General features: G+C 48.7%; 1 protein-coding gene across 4 annotated transcripts in view; it reads left to right on the top strand.

Annotated features, from left to right (window-relative positions):
• Nucleotides 1–19,445, top strand: part of DNAH9 (dynein axonemal heavy chain 9) — a 370,057-nt gene that overhangs the window by 5,353 nt on the left and 345,259 nt on the right. For all 4 annotated transcript variants that reach the window (XM_039501323.1, XM_039501326.1, XM_039501324.1 and 1 more), the window contains exons 3-6: nucleotides 1,580–1,710; nucleotides 7,643–7,854; nucleotides 9,398–9,631; nucleotides 16,645–16,812. In XM_039501323.1, the coding sequence (XP_039357257.1) occupies nucleotides 1,580–1,710; nucleotides 7,643–7,854; nucleotides 9,398–9,631; nucleotides 16,645–16,812 (745 nt within the window). The remainder of the gene's footprint in view (nucleotides 1–1,579; nucleotides 1,711–7,642; nucleotides 7,855–9,397; nucleotides 9,632–16,644; nucleotides 16,813–19,445) is intronic.

Consider the following 19,445-nt stretch of genomic DNA (forward strand, 5'->3'; position numbering starts at 1 on the left):
TATAAATATATAAATAAATATCAGGAAGAGGGAAGGAGAGGGCTCAGTGCTAATGTGTGCACAAGGGACACACAAGGACATACGGAGTCAAGGTCAGTCAGGAAAAGAGAGCTTGAAGGCAAAAGGTCAGGGTTCTCAGGAGTGCAATACTGACAACACACCAAGAAGGAAGAAAGTGGGGAGGAAAGACTCTTAAGATTAATAGATAAGAGAAGTTTATGGATGGAGAGATGATGATAGGATAACGGGCTTCATCAAGTCAATTATCAATTGCCACACTGGTAAATACAACAATGGGTCAATATGACATGATAACCTTTTTCAGAGGGAGCTGGAGAGAGAGTCCTTGCGCATGCTCGGGGTTCAGCTGAGCCGCCATTTGGGGGGAAGGAATTTTTTCAGGAAGAAGATTGGGTGCCCTGCCTGTTTTTTTTTCCCTCCTCGAAAGGGGGGGGGGGGGGCGCTAAAAAGGAGTGGGTGGATCGGCTTATGTGGCCTGCATCTTGCAGGAGGTCAGACTAGATGATCATAATGGTCCCTTCTGATCTTGGATTCTATGATTCTATGATACTTTCAGTTCATGTCCCAGGAATGATACTGGCCAGGCATGTCCTGGTGGGCCTTGATGAGTCTCAGAGTTGAGCAGTCCCCATTGTGCGGTGCTTGTACAACTGTCTCTTGCAAAATTATAAATCTCTTGTTTACATTTCCCTGGCTAGTCAATGACTCACGATGGTCACTTAACGCCCGCCTGGGTGAGGGTCACCTCCTTTGTTGACACTGGAGAGTTAGCTGTGGGCATCTCCCGGACACACAATGTATTTCAGTAACAACCATATAGCAGTGTATTCATACATATAGTGTATTCATACACACTAACAATATACATGTTTTGACAGGACAATGGGTTTCAGCAGATCATGACCTTTCATATGGCACCTTACAAGGCATGCCTTGTATGAAATATCACAACCATATACAAATGATGAGTATGGGGGTTACAGGGTGCTACTTTGAGGTAAAGTGTGTCACAGACACCAGTAAAAGCTAATGGAAGCCTCTCACTGGACTTCTTCCCCTCTCTCCAAGAAACTCAAAGCCGGTTTTTGAAGCCCAGAACATGTTACATTTTCTGACAAAAAGGAATCCGTTTCTCTGCTTGCAGTGAGGGGTTAGAGGCTCCAGTAGCAGTGACAGACCCTGACTCAGGAATCAGACTTGCTACAAGCTGTTTTTATTTACAATAAACTCCAGTCATGCTCAGCCAACTCAGTTAAAAAAATGCAGAGCTAATTTCCTGTCCTCCGCCCCTCCTGTCTGGTACTTCAGGAGGGGCACCTGGCAGTTGGACTGCGGGCAGTCACTGACTTTGGCCCCTGAACTGGGCTTCCCCTTGGAATAAGGATTAGCCCTCACAGTGCTGAAGCCCATGAGAGCCGAGGAACTCCTATGAGCCAGCAGCCACGCAGGCTAGGTGTGAATTGCTCAGTGCAGATGGAGTGGAGATGGACATTTATTTGCCTGGGTTCAGCTGCTGTGATCTCTACCTAGAGCTCTCATCTCTCTTGCTTTGCTGTAGGTACGAGGACCTGGAATGCATTTACAATCAGCTGAAAACTCAGAAGGTGAGGAAAATGGCCGAACTGCTAGACAGAGTGCAGAGCAGCTACTTCCCAGCCTTCAAAGCGATGTTCAGAGATGTCGTAGAAGGTGAGATTTGGGCACCCTCTTTGCTTTACCTATGCTGATTTCATGGTTGGTCTTTTCCCCATCCCCTGATTTTTATACCTACAGTCCCAACACAACTGGTCTGCAGTGACATTGGTCCTTGATGTCCTAGTGAAGCCTTGGAGCCTGTGGGAGAGGGGTGCAGGGAGGGGATTGTTAGGAGGGGCATCTGGGAGGAGGAAGGGGCAGAAGGGTTAGAGGTTTGGGATTGTAGATGACCCTGCAGTTTTGGTACCATACTGGGACCAGTTTGGTTACTGGTCTGTGGATCCAGAAACGTCCCCAAAGTCATGGAGAGGAATTTTGGGATTTGTGCCACCTTTAATAATAATCTCCTATTAATCCAGAGTGCCTCATCCTGATGGATTAATGTCACCTTCTACTACAGTATAATCGTGGTGGCTGCTTTACAGCAAGCCACAACCCTTCACAACAGTTTAGGGCAGGAAATGTTGAATACTGCATCCAACTGGAACTACAAGGGGAGTTTTCATTAGACTACTTATTGCCCAAACTGGAATTTAGTCTGGACACCAGGGTTCACACCCCAGTCTTGTGAAAATAATAGTTTGCAACTGCTGTGGGCAGAGCACCCTTTGGTCTGAGGATATTAAGGCACTTGATAAAGGTGGGAAAATATTGTTCTTCCTGGTTTCCTGAGGCATCATCGCAGATGTGGAAAGCTGATGTGACATGCCCAGGGTCACACAGCAGGTCAGTGGCTTGGCTGAGTAGAGTCCTCTGCTCCTGCACAATCTCCAGGAAAATGCAATGGGTCTGAGTGCAATAAATGGTCGGGTCCTTGGTTTTATGTTTCATCTGAAAAGAGTGTCTTCTAGCATTATGTTGGACTGGATCAGAGGGAACATCCGTAGAATCCCTCCATACAGCTCCTGGGATCTCCTTCAAGATCTTCCACCCAGTACTGACCTACTTAGGTCATAAGATCTGACAAGACCATTGTCCTGATTGGTATCACTTCTAAAGAAGACATGAAAGATTAAAGCCTGGGTTAGTGTCCTCTAGGTGATGCAGGGGATTAACGTTCCAGCCTTTCTCCTCCTTATTTTGCCCTCCCGGTGCATTAACACTGGAACAAGAGGAATTACTCCTTTGGGCAGACAAAGGACCTTTGCCCAGACAAAGGACCTTTGCCTCCCTATTTAAATCAGAATTATAAGCATGTTGACACATTTATTCGGAAATGTTGTCATTTTACAGAAAAAAAAGAGAGTAGTTTCTAAGAAGTTTTCTACTGTGTGTCTTTGAGAAGCAAAATTACAGCCAAGCAATGCAGAAGTTCAGTCTTCTCAACTCTGCAGAAGTTCAGTCTTCTCAAGTAAGCTATGCCCAGTGGAATTCAATCCAGCCCAAACAAAATCCTGAGAATTTACTGTGGTTTCCTTCATTCAGGGGCGGCTCTAGGCCCCAGCACGCCTGCGGAGGGTCCGCTGGTCCTGCGGCTTCGGCAGACCCTCCGCAGGCAAGCTGCCAAAGGCAGCCTGCCTGCCTTGCTTGGGGCGGCAAAATGCCTAGAGCCGCCCCGCTTTCATTATCGGGGAAGGAGGAATCTCTGAGAAGGCCGTGAGGGCTAGCTTGATAAGGGGGATTTAGACTGTGTGTTACAGCGCTTAAGCCCCGCCCCCTCAAAGGAGCTTCAGTGCCTAAGTCTGGACCAGAGGTAGGGGCTTCCCTCTGCTTGGGATTCACTGCTATTCAATCTGCTCCTGGAGTTAGGATGACCTTTCTTAAGCACCTTTGTCAAGAAAAAATGAGGAGGTGTGGTTGGTACCTCTCCCACCATACCCAATAGTTTGAGCACTCTCTCAGATTGTGGGATACCTGGTTTCAGTAGGGAAATCAGTGCTCAAATTGATCAACTCCCTGCAGAGTAGGGATTTGAACCCAAGTCTCCCACATCCCAGCTGAGTGCCCAAACCTCTGGGATGAGAACTTCTGTTAAAGTTGTGCCACTTTGTACAAAATATTTAAATATTCATTTGGGCCAAAGAGAGAGAGAGAGAACAGGAGATTGACCCAATGCTTAGAACACTCACCTGGGATGTGGGAGTCTCAAGTCCCAGTCCCTGCTTTAATGTCTAGTTAAGCATTTTATACAAGGTGGAACAGTTCCAACAGTGAAAGTATTAGAGAGCCATAGGCCAGATCTACATTACAGATCTGTATATTGGTATAACTATGTCACTCAGGGGTGTGAAAAATCCACCCCCTGAGCAAAGTAGTTATACCAACCTAACCCCCCCATGCAAACAGTGCTAGGTCACTGGGAGAGCTGCTTCCATTGACATGGCTACCGCCTTTCAGGAGGTGGATTAACGTCCCGTCGGCATAGTAGTGTCTTCAGTAAAGCACGTTGGCTGCACAGCTGCAGTGCTGTATGTGAAGACAAGCCCATAGAGTGGAATTTGATCCCCATCCTGTGTGTGTGCCCAGTGGTGAGCTGGAGCTGGTTCCCACAGGTTCCCAAGAACTGGTTGCTAAAATTAGACCTCCGTGGAGAACCGGTTGTTAAAGGGCCAAGGGGTGGGCAAAGAACTCCGGTCCGCGGGCCGGACCATCCTGTTGCTCCCAGGATTCCTAGCTGGGGAGGCTGAGGCTCCCCCGGCCCTTCCCTGCTTCCCCCCAGCTGCAGCGTGGCCAGCCGCCGGCATCAGCTGGGCAGCTCAGCTGAGCTCCCGAGTTGTCCTACTGCTGCTTTTTGAGAGGCCCGGCAAGGTATGGGTGGGGTCCTGCTGCAAGCTCCAGGGCTGGCCAGAGGGGAGGGGAGGGGGCAAGTGGGGCAATTGGCTCAGTCCCTGCAGGGGCCCCTGGCCCCATAAGGATGTCTCCTCCAGGCCCTCCCCCTCTTTCCCCACCCCGCAGAGCTGCAGGGTGGCCAGCAGCTGGGCAGCTCAGCTGAGCTCCTGAGTTGTCCTGCTGCTTTGAGCTGCAGGCAAAGTAAGGGGGAGGGGGCTGCAAGCTCTAGGGTTGCCGCGGGGGCCAGTGGAGCAATTTGCCCCAGGCTCTGCAGGGGCTTCCGGCCCCACGGGTATGTCTCCCCTTGCCCAGGCCCCTCCCCCACTTAAATCAGAACTTTTTATAGGGAACTGGTTGTTAAGATTTTGGCAGCTCATCACTGTGTGTGCCCTCACCATGGGGCTGTTGGATAAAAGGGGGCTGGTGCTCCAGCTGTGCTTTGTGTGGGGCCTGACCTGGTCGATGTGTTTGAAGGCAGCCTCTGAGCACATTGGCCAGGTTGGGCCCCATGAGTGAGATAGGTGGGAAGACTAGGGGATTAAGTGAGAGTGCGGCACAGAGATGCTGGGCAATTCCCGGACTGAGGCAGCTATGTACATGCCCAGCTGCCAAAATGTAGGTACCTTGGAGACTTTACCAGTGTAAACATAGGTGCCTAGTCAATTAGGCACCTTTGGAGTTAGGTGGTGGCTGAGCAGGATATTGTGAATGTCAGTAGTGCTTAAAGGTTGGACTTTGCCAGCTAAAGAGGCAGTTAGGTACCTAAGTTCCCCCTGTGAATCTGGCCCTGATACACCACCTGTTTCGAGACCAACAGTAATCTATAGCCCTTTTCAACCAAAACAACCAGTACCTTCTGAGAACTTCGGTGTCACTAACCCTATCAGCTCACCAAAGCCAAGGCACTTTTCTCCTCAGCAGCTGCTGCTGCTGCAGAAAGTGGGCTCCCATCTGTAGAGGTTTCTTTTTAAGTTCGTAGCAAAATGCAACTCTGCAAAAGAGAAGTCCTGTTCTTTGAAAGCATCTTTAGTGTGGATGAGACAGCACTACATTCCACTCCACCTCCCACCACAGCCTTCTTCATAAGGACAGAGACTTGCTATTTGCCTTGGGTAACTCCCCTGAAGTTGAATAGAGGAGGGATTTTTTTTTTTTGATTTTGAATTCTCTTTTCTTTCTAGTCAGTGCCAGTGTTACACTGTCTGGAGTGGCTCACGTCTGTATGTGCCAGCCTCAGGGCAGACTGTTAAAAAGCAGTGCAGAAACCCCAAACTGGCTGCACGTTCTATAGTTAGATTTCACCAACCCAGTAACCAATGTGAACTTTTAAAGCACTGTAACAGCCTTACCATGGAGTCACAGACAGTCCCCTTGAGCTTTCCAGTCTCACTTGCGATCCAGGCAAGCTGGACTATGTGATAGATGGTCACTTTACACCAAAAAACACAGCAATATTCAGGATACTCCCAGTCCCAAAGGACCAGTCACTTACCCCAGGTCAATTGTACTCAAATCTCAAACCGAAGACAATGCCCATAGCTAATCCTGTAATAAACTAAAGATTTATTAACAAAGAAAAGAAATGAGAGTTATTTATAGGGTTAAAACAGGAAATGTACACACACAAATGAGTTATGAGTTATGAGTAGATGCTTCTCTAATAAGCTGCTGGGTATGTCGTTTAGGGCTGACCCAGGCCAAGCAGCATGGGGATCTCTTGCTTATGGTTAGGAATCTTTGCCCCTTAGAGTCCAGACAGCATAGAGAGAGACTCAGTTTCTCCTTGTCAGAGATTTTTATCCCCTTCCCCCCAGAATCCATCTGAAGGGATGAGTTCATGTGCAGGGCTCCCCTTCCCAGAGGGAGTCAGGAATGCAGTAAACAAGGTCTCTGTCCCTTGATGCTGCACAATGCCTCACTTGCCTTCAGTGGGCCACCTTGTGTGCAGGACGAGCACTTTACCTTAATTAATGCTGCTTTTCCTGTTTGGTGAGGTTTACAATGCAAACGCTCAATATAACTTCATACCATGGCATACAGATATTATAAGTAGGATTAATACATGCAGCATCCTAAAAGCATTCCATAAAGTCTAAACACTTTCTTATCGTGCTAATATCTATTTTAACTATATTAACTCACAGGTGAACCAGACTGGTTTCTGGCTATGCATTTGTCAGTGTTCAGTGAGGTCTGCCAGAATCACAGCCAGTATCTCTCACTCCTTCATAATGATTCTAACTGTTAATAATGTTAGAGCAGTGATCCCCAATCTTTTCGTCTGGCAGGGCCAGACGAAGGACAGTGGCGGCCATCGAGCATCTGCCGATATGCCGCAGAAATTCGGCAGCGACGCCTCTTGATGATGTCACTTGTTGGCGGCAAGCGGCGTCATCGAGAGGCGTCGCCGCCGAAATGCTGCAGAAATTCAACGGCATTTTGGCGGATGCTCGACCGCTGGCCAGGACGTGGGCGCATTTAGATGTCCCCGCGGGCACCATGGCACCCGCGGGCACTGCGTTGGGGACCCCTGTGTTAGAGAGACAAGCTGGCTGTTCTAAATTAGTTGTTTAGGAGAGTAATACTTGAAGAACTAACACTCTTGTATCCATTGGCAATCAGATTTATAGCCTGCAGAACTGTTTTTTGTAGAGGCTTCTTCGCTAAGTCTTATTTTGTAAGCAAGTAGTTTTTAAGTGAGGTGAAACTTGGAATACACAGTCAAGTTAGACACCTGAAAGGGGTACGGTAATCTGGAAAGGTTGAGAGCCACTGCTCTAGACTAACCTAGGTTAGTAACATTCAAAGGCACAACAGTTATGGCTTCCAGGCTTTGGGGTATGTTAGGTGCATAGCGATCCTAACTACTTCATAAGCAGCTTTTGTGTATTTTACACTGGTAAAACTGATGCAGAAACAGACAGAAGTTGGCTCTATTCAGAGTCCTAAGGAGTAACAGCGTGTTGGGTTTTTTTGGCTGTGTTTTCTGTTTCCCTTTGCTGTTCATTTTTCCAAATAAATTGGCTTAATTTATTTTGGGAGCTGAGTTTTTGCCTGTGGGTGTGAAATGACATCAGAGATAATCAGAGCCCAGGCAATAGCTGCATGCTAGGGAGGGACAGACCTCACCTTTCATGTGTGCTGTTTATTTTCACAGCTTTGACTGAGGCCCAGGATATTAACCTGCACCTGACACCTCTCCAGCGCGGCTTGGAGGAGATAGAGAATGTTGAGTTTAATGAGGTGAAGCCATTGATCAGTCCCTTGCTCCACATGGTTTGTTTAATTTGGGCCACATCCAATTACTACAACACGCCTGCACGGATCATAGTGCTGCTTCAGGAAATCTGCAATCTTCTCATCCAACAAGTAGGTGGCCTGGACCCTTTAAACCACTCCCCGAACCCCAGAACTCAGTTAGAAATTTCTATCTCAAGGCTTCCACAGATGGGGTAGGTGTCAGGGTCAGGATACGCCCCATTTGCAACACTGCACCTTGGCCCTAGGTATCAGCGCTTTCACATCTTCCACTAGACGTGTCTGGGATTTCTTTCACGCAGGCACTTGATTCTGCCAGCCATGTAGTGTCTGGGCTGCACATCCATCCATGTTAGACATGAAAGCCATCACAAACCACTGTGCCCCCCCGTGCCAGAGCTCACGTTTGCTTAGAACAGTTTAGAGAAATGTCAATACTGCAGTGCTAATGCTTTGCACCAAAGAGAGTTGCTCAGTCATTTGGCTTTTATCTTGCATCCCATCTGTCCTTCAGCTGCGTTTTTATCCACTTAGACATATGCTCCCTGCACTTCCATGAACACCCACAATCCCAAGCCTCTTATTAATGGGTGGTGGCACTTCCATAGCATGGTCACCCAGGTCACATGGAAGCCTCTCTCTGGGGTTCCATGTGGTCCGAGCTTTGGCAGGAGGCCATGAGCAGGGCTAGCGGGTTTCTGCTGGATTCTCAGCCACAGGAAACCACACAATCACTGCAGATAGTCCCCAGTAATGCTTGCCTTTCCCCTCTGCACCTGCCCCCCAGGGGATTCCAGAGGCAGCAGCAGCTGGGGGAGTTCTGTGACGATACCCCTTGCCTCCTGTGGATCTCTTCAAGATCTGATGGTTTAAGAGCAGAATCTCCGGCCTCTATGGGGCACAAACTCTCCCATGTGTTCAACAGAGGAATGCTGAGGGAATCTGGGAGTTTCTGATTATGGCATTTGCACACACCCCAGTTTGTAGAGTCTGCAGCTCAGAGCACAGTGAAGTGCTCAGAGCTCTGCTTGGTGTTGTATAAATAATAATGATCAAGCCCCCAGCAGATTGCAATGAAAAAGCCAGGTGAAAACAAAGCTTATGGCATCACAGAGTTCATTACACAGTTTTGTAAAACAAAATGGTAGCTGGCCCGTTGGCTCTCCACAGGCTTCCTGGACTCTACAGCCTGAGGGGAAGGCTGCTGCTTCTCCAGAGGGGGAAGGAGCTCCCCTCCCCCTTTAGCAGTCAGAGGCTAAGTAAGGTTTGCCTTTCCACCCCGTTGTGGAGCCATCAGTCCTGAAACCAAGTGAGAGGCTAGGTGTCAGAGCATCACCTAGAAAGGCCTTCTAGCTCTCTCATGCTAGGACTGGGTTCTGGGCTCTGGGAATAGTCCGTGGAGTTGGAGTTCTGGCATCTGTGTTCATGGCAGGCAGGAGTTGTGAAAAGGTGTCCCTGGATTTCATCCCCAGATCTTTAGATTTGCTCAGGAAAGCTTTTTAAAAAAGGCATGTCATCTCCTCATCCCCTGAGGCTCCCCCATATAATGATTTTTTTAAAAACATTGTTTGGCTTGAGAAAAAATGTAGCCAGCCCAAAAACCCAACCTGACCCTCGGGGCAGCAGAACTTCAACTCTGGCTCTGTCATCATAGGCCTGGAATTACCTGACCCCAGAAGACATTCTGAAGGGGGAAGCAGAAGAAAGTCTGGGCAAAGTGCGGGAGGTGCTCGCCATCCTGAGTTATTTCAAGCAGACGTTTGAAGATAGACGGGAAAATCTCCACACATACTTTAAACCAGGCCAAGGAGTGAAAGAATGGGACTTCCAATCCCTCATGGTGTTTGCACGGCTGGACAGATTCCTAAGAAGACTTAAGATGGTGGAGGTGAGTATTTGGTCTTGAAATACAGTGAAACCCGAGACAGCACTTTGCAGAGATAAATCCACTTACGACAACAAACCCCTTCATCCACCTTGTAGGTAAGGAGCCTTCTCATTTTTCCAGTCAATTTTCTGCTAAGTGCGGCAGGGGCATTGGTTGCACCATATCCTGGCTAAAGAACATGCGGAATACACACCTGGGTCCCTATCTCTGGGCTGGTGTTGGTGTTTTATTCACTCCAAAGAAGCAGAGCCCTCTAAAGGGAAATGTGTGGCACGTACTGGGCTTCCCGGCACACAGGAGCTAGAAATCCATCAGCCCAATCTCAGTCCTGGGGCTGTAGGTGCCCCTCAACAGCAGGGCTGCCATCTGTCTGAGTGTTCCCAGGATCGTCCCTTTATTTAAGGTAGCTGTCCCGGGAAATCTTACGGTGCTCAGTACACACTGCCAACTGGCCAGGTCTGTGGGCTTGGGATCGTCCCAGATGTCCTGGTTTTGGTACTTCAAAGGTGCAACCCAATTCAAGAGCCAAACCCCCTGCTACAGCCCCAGCCCCTTAGCCAAGCCCCCTGCTACAGCCCCAGCCGGCTCTCCCCCCTGACCAAGAAACTGCCTGTTCCAGCCCCGCATAGCCCCACATTAGCTGTGTATAATCTAAATTTAGGTGAGATGTTTTTGTCTAAATCCATCCAGTCTGTGGAGGACCCCACAAGCCTTGTGCCCCATGTCCCCACACAGTGCTAATCCCCTGCTGGTGTCCTTGGCCTGCGCTTCACAGCATTGAGTCAGAGGGTGCTAGGCAGGAGTTAGTACCCCCTGAAATTCTGTATGGGCTCAGTTGGGGATGGTAGGCAGCCCCCCATCACACTGCTGCTAAGAGAGCCCAGAGCTGCAGCTGCCAGGCAATGGCCTCTGGAGAGGCTGGAGCTGGGTCCGGGAGCCAGTCAGTTCTCTTCATCAGCAGCTGAGCAGCTCTTCCAGGCTCCAGCAGCAGCTGCTGCTCTTCCCATGCTCCCGGCAAGAAGACTGATGTGGACGCTGCCAGGTCCCCTTTTCGACTGGATGCCTGGCAACCCGACCAACTGATGATACTGTGGCTCAATAGCGTCACTGTGATGGTGCGTGACTCACCCCTGAGGCACCTCCTGCTGGTTGTCCAGGGAATTAGCTCTTCCAGCCTCTGGAGCGCCCTCTGCAGGCCAGTGTCCCGCTGCCACTGGCCCCCATGTCCCTCCCAGGACCCGGTGCTCCTTGTGTTTGGGGTGCTGCCCCCTGGCAATACCCGGCAGTCTCAGGGTCTCCCCACCCAGGGGAACCCCCAACCCTCTATCCCCACCTTGTCTCAGTCTGGGCTACTGCCAGTCACCATCTAGCCTCCGCTCCCTGGGGCAGACTGCAGTGTAAAAGCCACTCATCATAGGCTTTCTTCTGCCTCCCAGTACCTCTATGGGCCTTGGACCAGGCCCTTCAGCCTGGGGAGTTGCCAGCCTGGAGCTCCCCTGCTCGTCTGGCTCTCTCCAGCCTTGCTTCACTTCCAGTACCCTTACTGCAGGCAGCCAGGCCCTGCTCTCCCCCAGCCTGGAGAGACTTATCCTGGGCCTCTGGCTCACAGCCTTTTTATACAGGCCAGCTGTGGCCAGATTGGGGCATGGCCCAGCTGCGGCTGCTCTGCCAATCAGCCCAGATTTTCCCCTGCCCCAGCCCCCTGCCAGGGCTGTTTTAAGCCCTTCAGGGCAGGAGCGGAGTAACCACCCAGCTACAGTCATGCGTTTTCAAAGTGTGGTAGGCAGAGGTGAAAGTAAGCCGGTCCGGTCCGGCGTACCGGCAAGAGCCAGTACGCCGTGCTGGACTGCATCGACTTCCACAGCGGGGATTGAAAGGGCTCTGGGCTGTCCTTGGCTGCAGGCAGCCCAGAGCTCTTTGAATCCCGGCCATGGCTCTGGCGGCCGGGCTGGGGCCAGGATTTAAAGGGCTCTGGGCTTCCCTCAGCAGCAGGAGCTCTGGGCCCTTTAAATCCCTGCCCCAGCCCCGCAAAGCTCGGGGTTCCCCCTGGCAGCCAGAGCCCCGGGCCCTTTAATTTGCCCCTGAGCCCCGGGGGGCTCCCAGCCCCCTCTGCAGCTGGGAGCCCCTGGTTGATTTAAAGGCTCTGGGTCTCCCAGCCACAGCTGGTTCCCCAGGGCCTTTAAAACTTGAGAGGCAACACCTCTTCCGGATGAGGCCATTCTCCCCTCAGGACTCCAGCAGTACCGGTAAGTCCTGTAAATTACTTTCACCCCTGGTGGTAGGGACAAAGGTATGCTAACTGCACGTTACAGTGCTCGATACAAGTCGGGAGAAACAAAATGAGAGGGCCTTCAGGGGAGGGAGATTTCCACCACTGCAATGCACTATCACCTGCCAGCTTCAAACTTGATGGTGGGCTCCTGGAACAGTGCATGACATGTATCTAGCTCTTGGCTCTGCCAGGCCTACACTGTATATATTCATTCTGCCTTTACCTGTGTTGTGGTAGTGCCTGGAAGCTCTAGCCTGGGATCAGGGCCCAGTGTGCTAGGAGCTGAACGGAGATGCCATTCTGTTAAGGATTTTCATTCTTTGACACACATATGTATATTAAGAAACTTTTCACTTCACTTTTAAGGGGACTCTCTTCTTTCATTGCTGCCCCAGCCCGAGGTTAGCATTTGCCTCATTTTAGCTAAAGGACAGTTTAAATTAGAACATTTTGTTCTCACTACCTCTCAGAGGATATACTGCAACTGAATACAAAGTACTATTGATTGCAGCTGAGCTCACTGCATTTTTTTTATGCACCCCATTTAATTAACACTGCAGAAAACTCCGCAATCACTAATGTCTATTTTAAAGCTTTTCAGAATGATGTTTTCCACTAAGTGCTGGTATGCAGTAAACCAAATTACCCTGGTCATTCTAACAAGACAAACATAAATAAAGACGTTAGTAATTACAATTCATAATGAGAACAATAGGAACAATGAAGTAATTATGCAACGTAACTGTGCTAAGGATCTGGTGCACCATTTGCTCGTTGCTTAGATGCTAGGAAGGTGGGAGCTAGAAAGAAAACAGATTTTTCAGCTGCAATTTTCATTTTGTGGCTGCAGATAACTTAGGTTTTTTTGGTTTAAAGTTGGGCAATAGTTACCAACGTGTGCCTCATAATATACCCTTCAAGGTGCAGCGAAAGTGGCATGGGATCTGTGATCTGGGTGAGCACCCTTCCCAATTATACTCAGCTTTGCATGCATTGTGAGGTGCAATTAAATTTGTCCTAGGCCTCATCATAATTAAAAACATAATGATCTCCAGCCTCTTCATGAGGAAATCCACAGGAAACTCCAGCGTTTCTTTTTTCTTCCTTCCTTCCGTTTTTTTTCCTTTCATTCCCAAGCAACCCTACTAGAACAGTGTGAGATAGGACTTTTGTCTGTGTATTATTATTTTTACCTTGAAGATATTTGACAAAATTAAAATAGATTGCACAACAGCTGTAATAGCTATTAAATGTGGGTTGGCAGATAGATGTCCTGGGAGAGAGGCTCATTTCTTTCCCTTCCCTTCCACTTTGTCTTTGTCCTGTTTTAAATTGTACCAATCTAACGAATCTGCTCTCTCACTGAAATAGCACTCCGATAGCATGCATTCTGCAGGCAGTGCAGGAGGGATCTTTGAAAGATCCAGTTTAGTTAAGTCATTGTGGAGAAACTAAATGAATTATTTGCGTCAGTCTTCTAGGCTGAGGACGTTAGGGAGATTCCCAAACCTGATTCGTCTTTTGTAGGTGACAGATCTGAGGAATTGTCACAGATTGAAGTGTCATTAGAGGAGGTTTTGGAATTAATTGATAAACTTAACAGTAACAAGTCACTGGGACCAGATGGCATTCACCCAAGAGTTCTGAAAGAACTCAAATGTGAAATTGCGGAACTATTAACTATGGTTTGTAACCTGTCCTGTAAATCAGCTTCTGAACCCAGTGACTGGAAGATAGCTAATGTAATGCCAATATTTAAAAAAAGGCTCTAGAGGTGATCCTGGCAATTACAGACCAGTAAGTCTAACATCAGTACTGGGCAAATTAGTTGAAACAATAGTAAAGAATAAAATTGTCAGATGCATAGAAGGATATAAATTGTTGGGCAAAAGTCAACATGGTTTCTGTAACGGGAAATCATGTCTTACTAATCTATTAGAGTTCTTTGAAGGGGTCAACAAACATGTGGACAAGGAGGATCCAGTGGACATAGTGTACTTAGATTTCCAGAAAGCCTTTGACAAGGTCCCTCACCAAAGGCTCTTATGTAAATTAAGTTGTCATGGGATAAGAGGAAAGATCCTTTCATGGATTGAGAACTGGTTAAAAGACAGGGAACAAAGGGTAGGAATTAATGGTAAATTCTCAGAATGGAGAGGGGTAACTAGTGGTGTTCCCCAAAGATCAGTCCTAGGACCAATCCTATTCAACTTATTCATAAATGATCTGGAGAAAGGGGTAAACAGTGAGGTGGCAAAGTTTACAGATGATACTAAACCGCTCAAGATAGTTAAGACTAAAGCAGACTGTGAAGAACTTTGAAAAGATCTCACAAAACTAAGTGATTGGGCAACAAAATGGCAAATTAAATTTAATGTGGATAAATGTAAAGTAATGCACATTGGAAAAAATAACCCCAACTATACATTCAATATGATGGGGGCTAATTTAGCTACAACTAATCAGGAAAGAGATCTTGGAGTCATCGTGGATAGTTTTCTGAAGACATCCACGCAGTGTGCAGTGGCAGTCAAAAACGCAAACGGGATGTTAGGAATCATTTAAAAAGGGATGGAGAATATCTTATTTACCTTATATAAATCCATGAAATGCCCACATCTTGAATACTGCGTACAGATGTGGTCTCCTCGTCTCAAAAAAGATATACTGGCATTAGAAAAGGTTCAGAGAAGGGAGACTATAATGATTAGGGGTTTGGAACTTGTCCGACATGAGGAGAGATTAAAGAGGCTGTCTCGGACTCACAGATCGTGCCCACGCATGGCCCCGTGCGGTCTGTGGGGGGTGCCCCTTTCAGTGAGACAGCCCTTCTCGGGGGTCCACTCTCTCTCGGGGTCAGGCCCTTCCACCTCCTGGAGCCGCACCTCTCTGAGCCTTAGCACACCTGTTTCTCGCCGTGGGCCCCCTCAGGTTGTCCACGTGCTCTGGACCCCCCGGGCCTCCTCACCCCCGAAGGGGTTGATGCAACCCTGCTTTCTAGACCGGAGTGACTCTCAGCCAGCATAAAACAGGAGGGTTTATTGAGAATTGAACACAGCACAGGAAACTCTCAGGGCCTCAGGCCTGGCCTCCCTCAGCACAGCATATCCCAGTTCCCCTGCAGCCAGGTGGGCTCTGCCTGCTCCCCCTCTCCAGCCCAGAGCCCCAATGCTTCCCAGCTGGGCTTCCAATATCCCGGGCCCCAAGCCCCGCCTCTGCCCATTATCTTCTCTCCAGGTAACCAGGGTTGTAAACAGGATGGCCTGGGTCTCCTCTCCTCTCAGCCCTCCTCTGGCCCCCTCTGGCTAGAACTGTCTGGTCAGGTCACCGGGGTCCTCTCTTCACAGTCCATTGTCCTCCCACTGGCCAGAACCGGCTGTGACTCCTGAGCTGCGTCCCCAGGGCACCAGGTCACCAGTCGCTGGGGTCTCCATCCTCCAGGCCATCGGCCGGGGTCCCAAGTTCCCTCTCTGGTCCTCTGTAACAACAAACTCCCTCTCCCCTCACCTCGTTAAACAAGTAACACCTGGAGACAGTGAGTCCTACTGTCTCTGCATGCAACCCACTGGAAAACACAGAAAACCCAAGAAAAACCCCCAGTTTGTCACAGAGGCTAGGACTTTTCAGCTTGGAAAAGAGGAGACTAAGGGATATGATAGAAGTATATAAAATCATGAGTGGTGTGGAGAAAGTGAATAAGGAAACGTTATGTACTTGTTCCCATAACATAAGAACTAGGGGCCACCAAATGAAATTAATGGGCAGCATTCAACCCCAGGTGCAGAACTCCCCTTGATCTCAGGAGTCTGCACCTAGCTGCTTTTGAAAATCCCACAAAGCACCTATCTGCATTTTTAGGTGCCTAAATACCTTTGAAAATCTGGTCCTAGGTGGCTACGTTGGTTCTTATCTCCATCTCTTCCCATGGTTTGTGAATCACTCTGCGGCTTAGGTAGGAATTAGGTGGCAAGATGCCCACAGGGAGGCAGCAGGGCATATGGTCAGAGGTAGGGACATAGGTGTTAGGGAACATTTACTGCAAGATCTTAGGCTCTGAGTGAGTTTAGGCACCTGAAGGGTTTGGTGGCAGTTTTGTACATGACATTGGTCTCCAAAACAGGTTTGTAGGTGCCTAAATCCCTTTGTGCACCCAGGCCTTAGATGTTTTTGAAATTTTGCAGAAGATCTAATAGATGCCCCCACCCCCTACATTACATAGAGTACCAGGGTTGGAGGGGACCTCAGGAGGTCATCTAGTCTAACTGCCTGCACAAAGTGGGACCATTCCCAAAGAGATTTTTACCCCAGATCCCTAAATGGCCCCCTCAAGGATTGAACTCACAACCCTGGGTTTAGCAAGCCAATGCTCAAACCACTGAGCTATCCCTCTCTCTCCCCCCTGTATCTCATTTCCTTCCCTCTGGCTAATCTTCAGCCCAAGACTGACTTCACAATTTGCAAAGTCTCTGAGAAGAAATAGGAAAGGACTAAACCATTCCTCAAGTTGCCTCCCTTTGCATCACCACTGGTGGAAAGGGTGTAGATGCTTCCAGCTCTAGCAGCAGGGTTGGAGAAGGAGAAGATATGACCAGCCCATGAGTTACAGAGCCCCTGTGAGATGCACGGGCTTGTGCTGTAGCCAGCCCTATGTCAGTCCATATCAGGCACTAAGCACTTGCTGATCACTTACATCTTCATTTGTCAACATCTTAACTTGTTCCTCTATTAATTGACTCTGAAGGATCTCCTAGCAACAGCCTTGGACATAATGAAGCTGGAAAAGCTAGAGTTTAGTGGGATAAGAGGAAAGGCGCTGAGCCAGCAGGTCCTGAGCATGTATGAAGAGTTCCAGGAGGTGTACAAAGTACTTTCAGACCAAAGTTATGACTGTCTCGACACAAACAACATGGTAGGTGGTACTGGACTCCAGGAGAACTAACTGTGTGTAAATGCTTTCAAAGAAGCATGTTCATTCTAGAAAAATCCCAAATCCACTTGAAATTCTCTAGCTTTGTTTCCAGCCTCTTCCTCCCTCAGTGCATCATTTCCTGATTTTTTTGCCCATGGATTGAAGGGTGCTTTTGGCCCTGGCAGGTTGCATGAAAAGGCTGTATTCTAACCTGGGTTTCCACAGTGGGTACGTTTTTACACACTTATAGCAGAATTGTGGTTAGATGTTTGGCCATGTGTGTGTTCTGTCTGCGTGCTGTACTGACTTTGGCCAGATAGCCTGTATAGCAGGCTCCCATCAAACTGTCCTATAATCACAGACTCGGTTCGTAGCAAAGGCACTTGGTCAGGTTTATTGTCAATGAAGCACGGTTCTAATGTCCTGGCTCAACGGTTTCAGGTACACTAACACATGTATGCCTGTTGCAATGGACTAGCTTAGTTAATGGCGGGACTTTCCATTATCCCCTAGGCCAGCCAAAGACACTCCCTCTGAGATATCTTTTTATACATTAATACAAACAAGTTATGTACTGCCCCTCTGACTTAACTAGTTGATGCCCTGTGACGTAGCCAGTTACCACCCATTACCTTGTACATCTTTATCCATCAAACTGTCATCCTGGCCTTATCTTTAGGATGGGTCAGTGTGTTCCTGTTCTCTTTGGGGAATGTGTTTATACCATTTTTAGTATGGGGTGTTCTGGTACTACCCTTCTGGAATGTGTTTGCGTGAATGCTCTGTGCCTAGCACCTCTTAGGCATGTGCGTTTTTGCAATATCAGTCCTGTTCTTGCCAGATTCTCTGAGCAGGGCCTGCCTCTTGTTCACAGCCTGATTTTGCTTTATAGTAGCAAAGTTTTGACCACTACTTTGGTTCATCCCTCGGCCCTCGCCGATTCCTGCCACCCCCATTGGCCAGGAGCGGCAAACCGCGGCCAGTGGGAGCTGCGATTGGCCGAACCTGCGGATGCCGCAGGTAAACAAACCGGCCCGGCCCGCCAGGGTGCTTACGCTGGCGAGCCGCGTGCCAAAGGTTGCCGACCCCCGTTCAATATCATGCAAAGGGAACTCCTGATTTTGATTACTTCCATCATTCACCTCATCCTGCGATTGCAGTCATGATGGTTGGTGTCTTCACTGACTGGTTTGCTTGTTCACTGTAGCTAGTTAGCAGCACACTTCCAGGTCTGTCCCAGTGTGCAAAGGAAGGAATTATAAAAGCTCTAAACTGCCACAGTGATGATCCGTGGTATTGCATGGGAGAGAGGTACGGTTCCAGATAAAAGTACTACTAGTAATATTAATTAATAATGAATTTGTAGCTGTTCAGTGGCATTCAGGAGGTGCTGGGGGGAGGAGGAGAAATGAGGGCTGGGGCGTATTCGGGGGAAGAGGCGGAACTGGATGGGAAGAGGCAGGATGGGGGTGGGAAGAGGTGGGGTGGGGCATAGGGGAAGGAGTGGAGTGGGGGCGGGGCCTGGGGAAGAGCAGGGGTTGAGCACCCCCAGGGCAAGGAGGAAGCCGGTACCTGTGGTGCTTTTCATCAGTAGATCTCAAAGCAGGTCGCAGATGGTTTGGCACGTTCTAGATTAAAACCTTAAACTCCACCTGGAAACCAAAAGGCAGCCAGTGCCGATCCTGAAGCATGAGTGCCGTGTGCTGCCAGGGAGATGCACTGCTTAATGAGCAAGCAGCTGCATTCTATGCCAGCTTCAGTCACCAAGCTGATTTAAGGTCTAGGTGCACATGGAGCATACTGCATAACCTAACCTCGAGGTGATACAGGCTTAGATCACAGTAGCAAAAGTCCTCCAAGATTCCATAGGTCCCCCCGTCTCATGCACTGCAGAAGCTGGATAGCATGTAGTGAAGAAGGAAGGGAGGGATGGCTGACATGAACGAGGCAACATGTGTGTGCATGTGTGCGTGTGTGCGTGGGGCAATCTACACATTGAACAATGAGGATAAAAATATCTTGGGTGTCTGCTTCTTTCCCTGCTCACTCAAGGAGGCATGGGTCCTGTGGAATTACACTGTATGCTCATGTAATTAAAGACTGTGTTATGCATATGTACAAAGGGCAGAGTTAAGGTTGCACAGGCCACCTTGCAGATGACATTTTTTTTATTGTTCAGTCCCTCAGTGAGCTTGATATTCTTTTGACATGGTTATTGTATGGAATTATATTTATTTCTTGTACTGTGATATAGGTATGTAATGGTGCATTACAGACAAGCTAAAATAACCGTTCCCTCCCTGAGTATTAGTAAATGGAACTGTCCAGTTTGGGGCTGTGGCCAATGAGGTAATAGAAGGACTCCCCTCTGGTCACTGGCTGTGTCTTGCCATCTGCAATCCACAGCAGTAGAGTCTCTATGGTATGTCTAACATCTGTGATAGCTGTCGGGGTTTTACAGTTGAGCTCAGCTGTCTGACTGATATTGTTCCAGACAGTTCTTACTTGGGGAGGGAAGTCACAAAAGTGGCTGCTAGGATCAGAAATCTGCCTCTGGAAGAGGCTGGATTTGGATCCTGTTCTCTCCTGCCTCTCACGGGATTTTCCGAACCACATTTGTTAATGAATCAGCT

The sequence above is a fragment of the Mauremys reevesii genome, linkage group 15 (genome assembly GCF_016161935.1).
Source record: "Mauremys reevesii isolate NIE-2019 linkage group 15, ASM1616193v1, whole genome shotgun sequence".
Lineage (NCBI taxonomy): Eukaryota > Metazoa > Chordata > Testudines > Geoemydidae > Mauremys > Mauremys reevesii.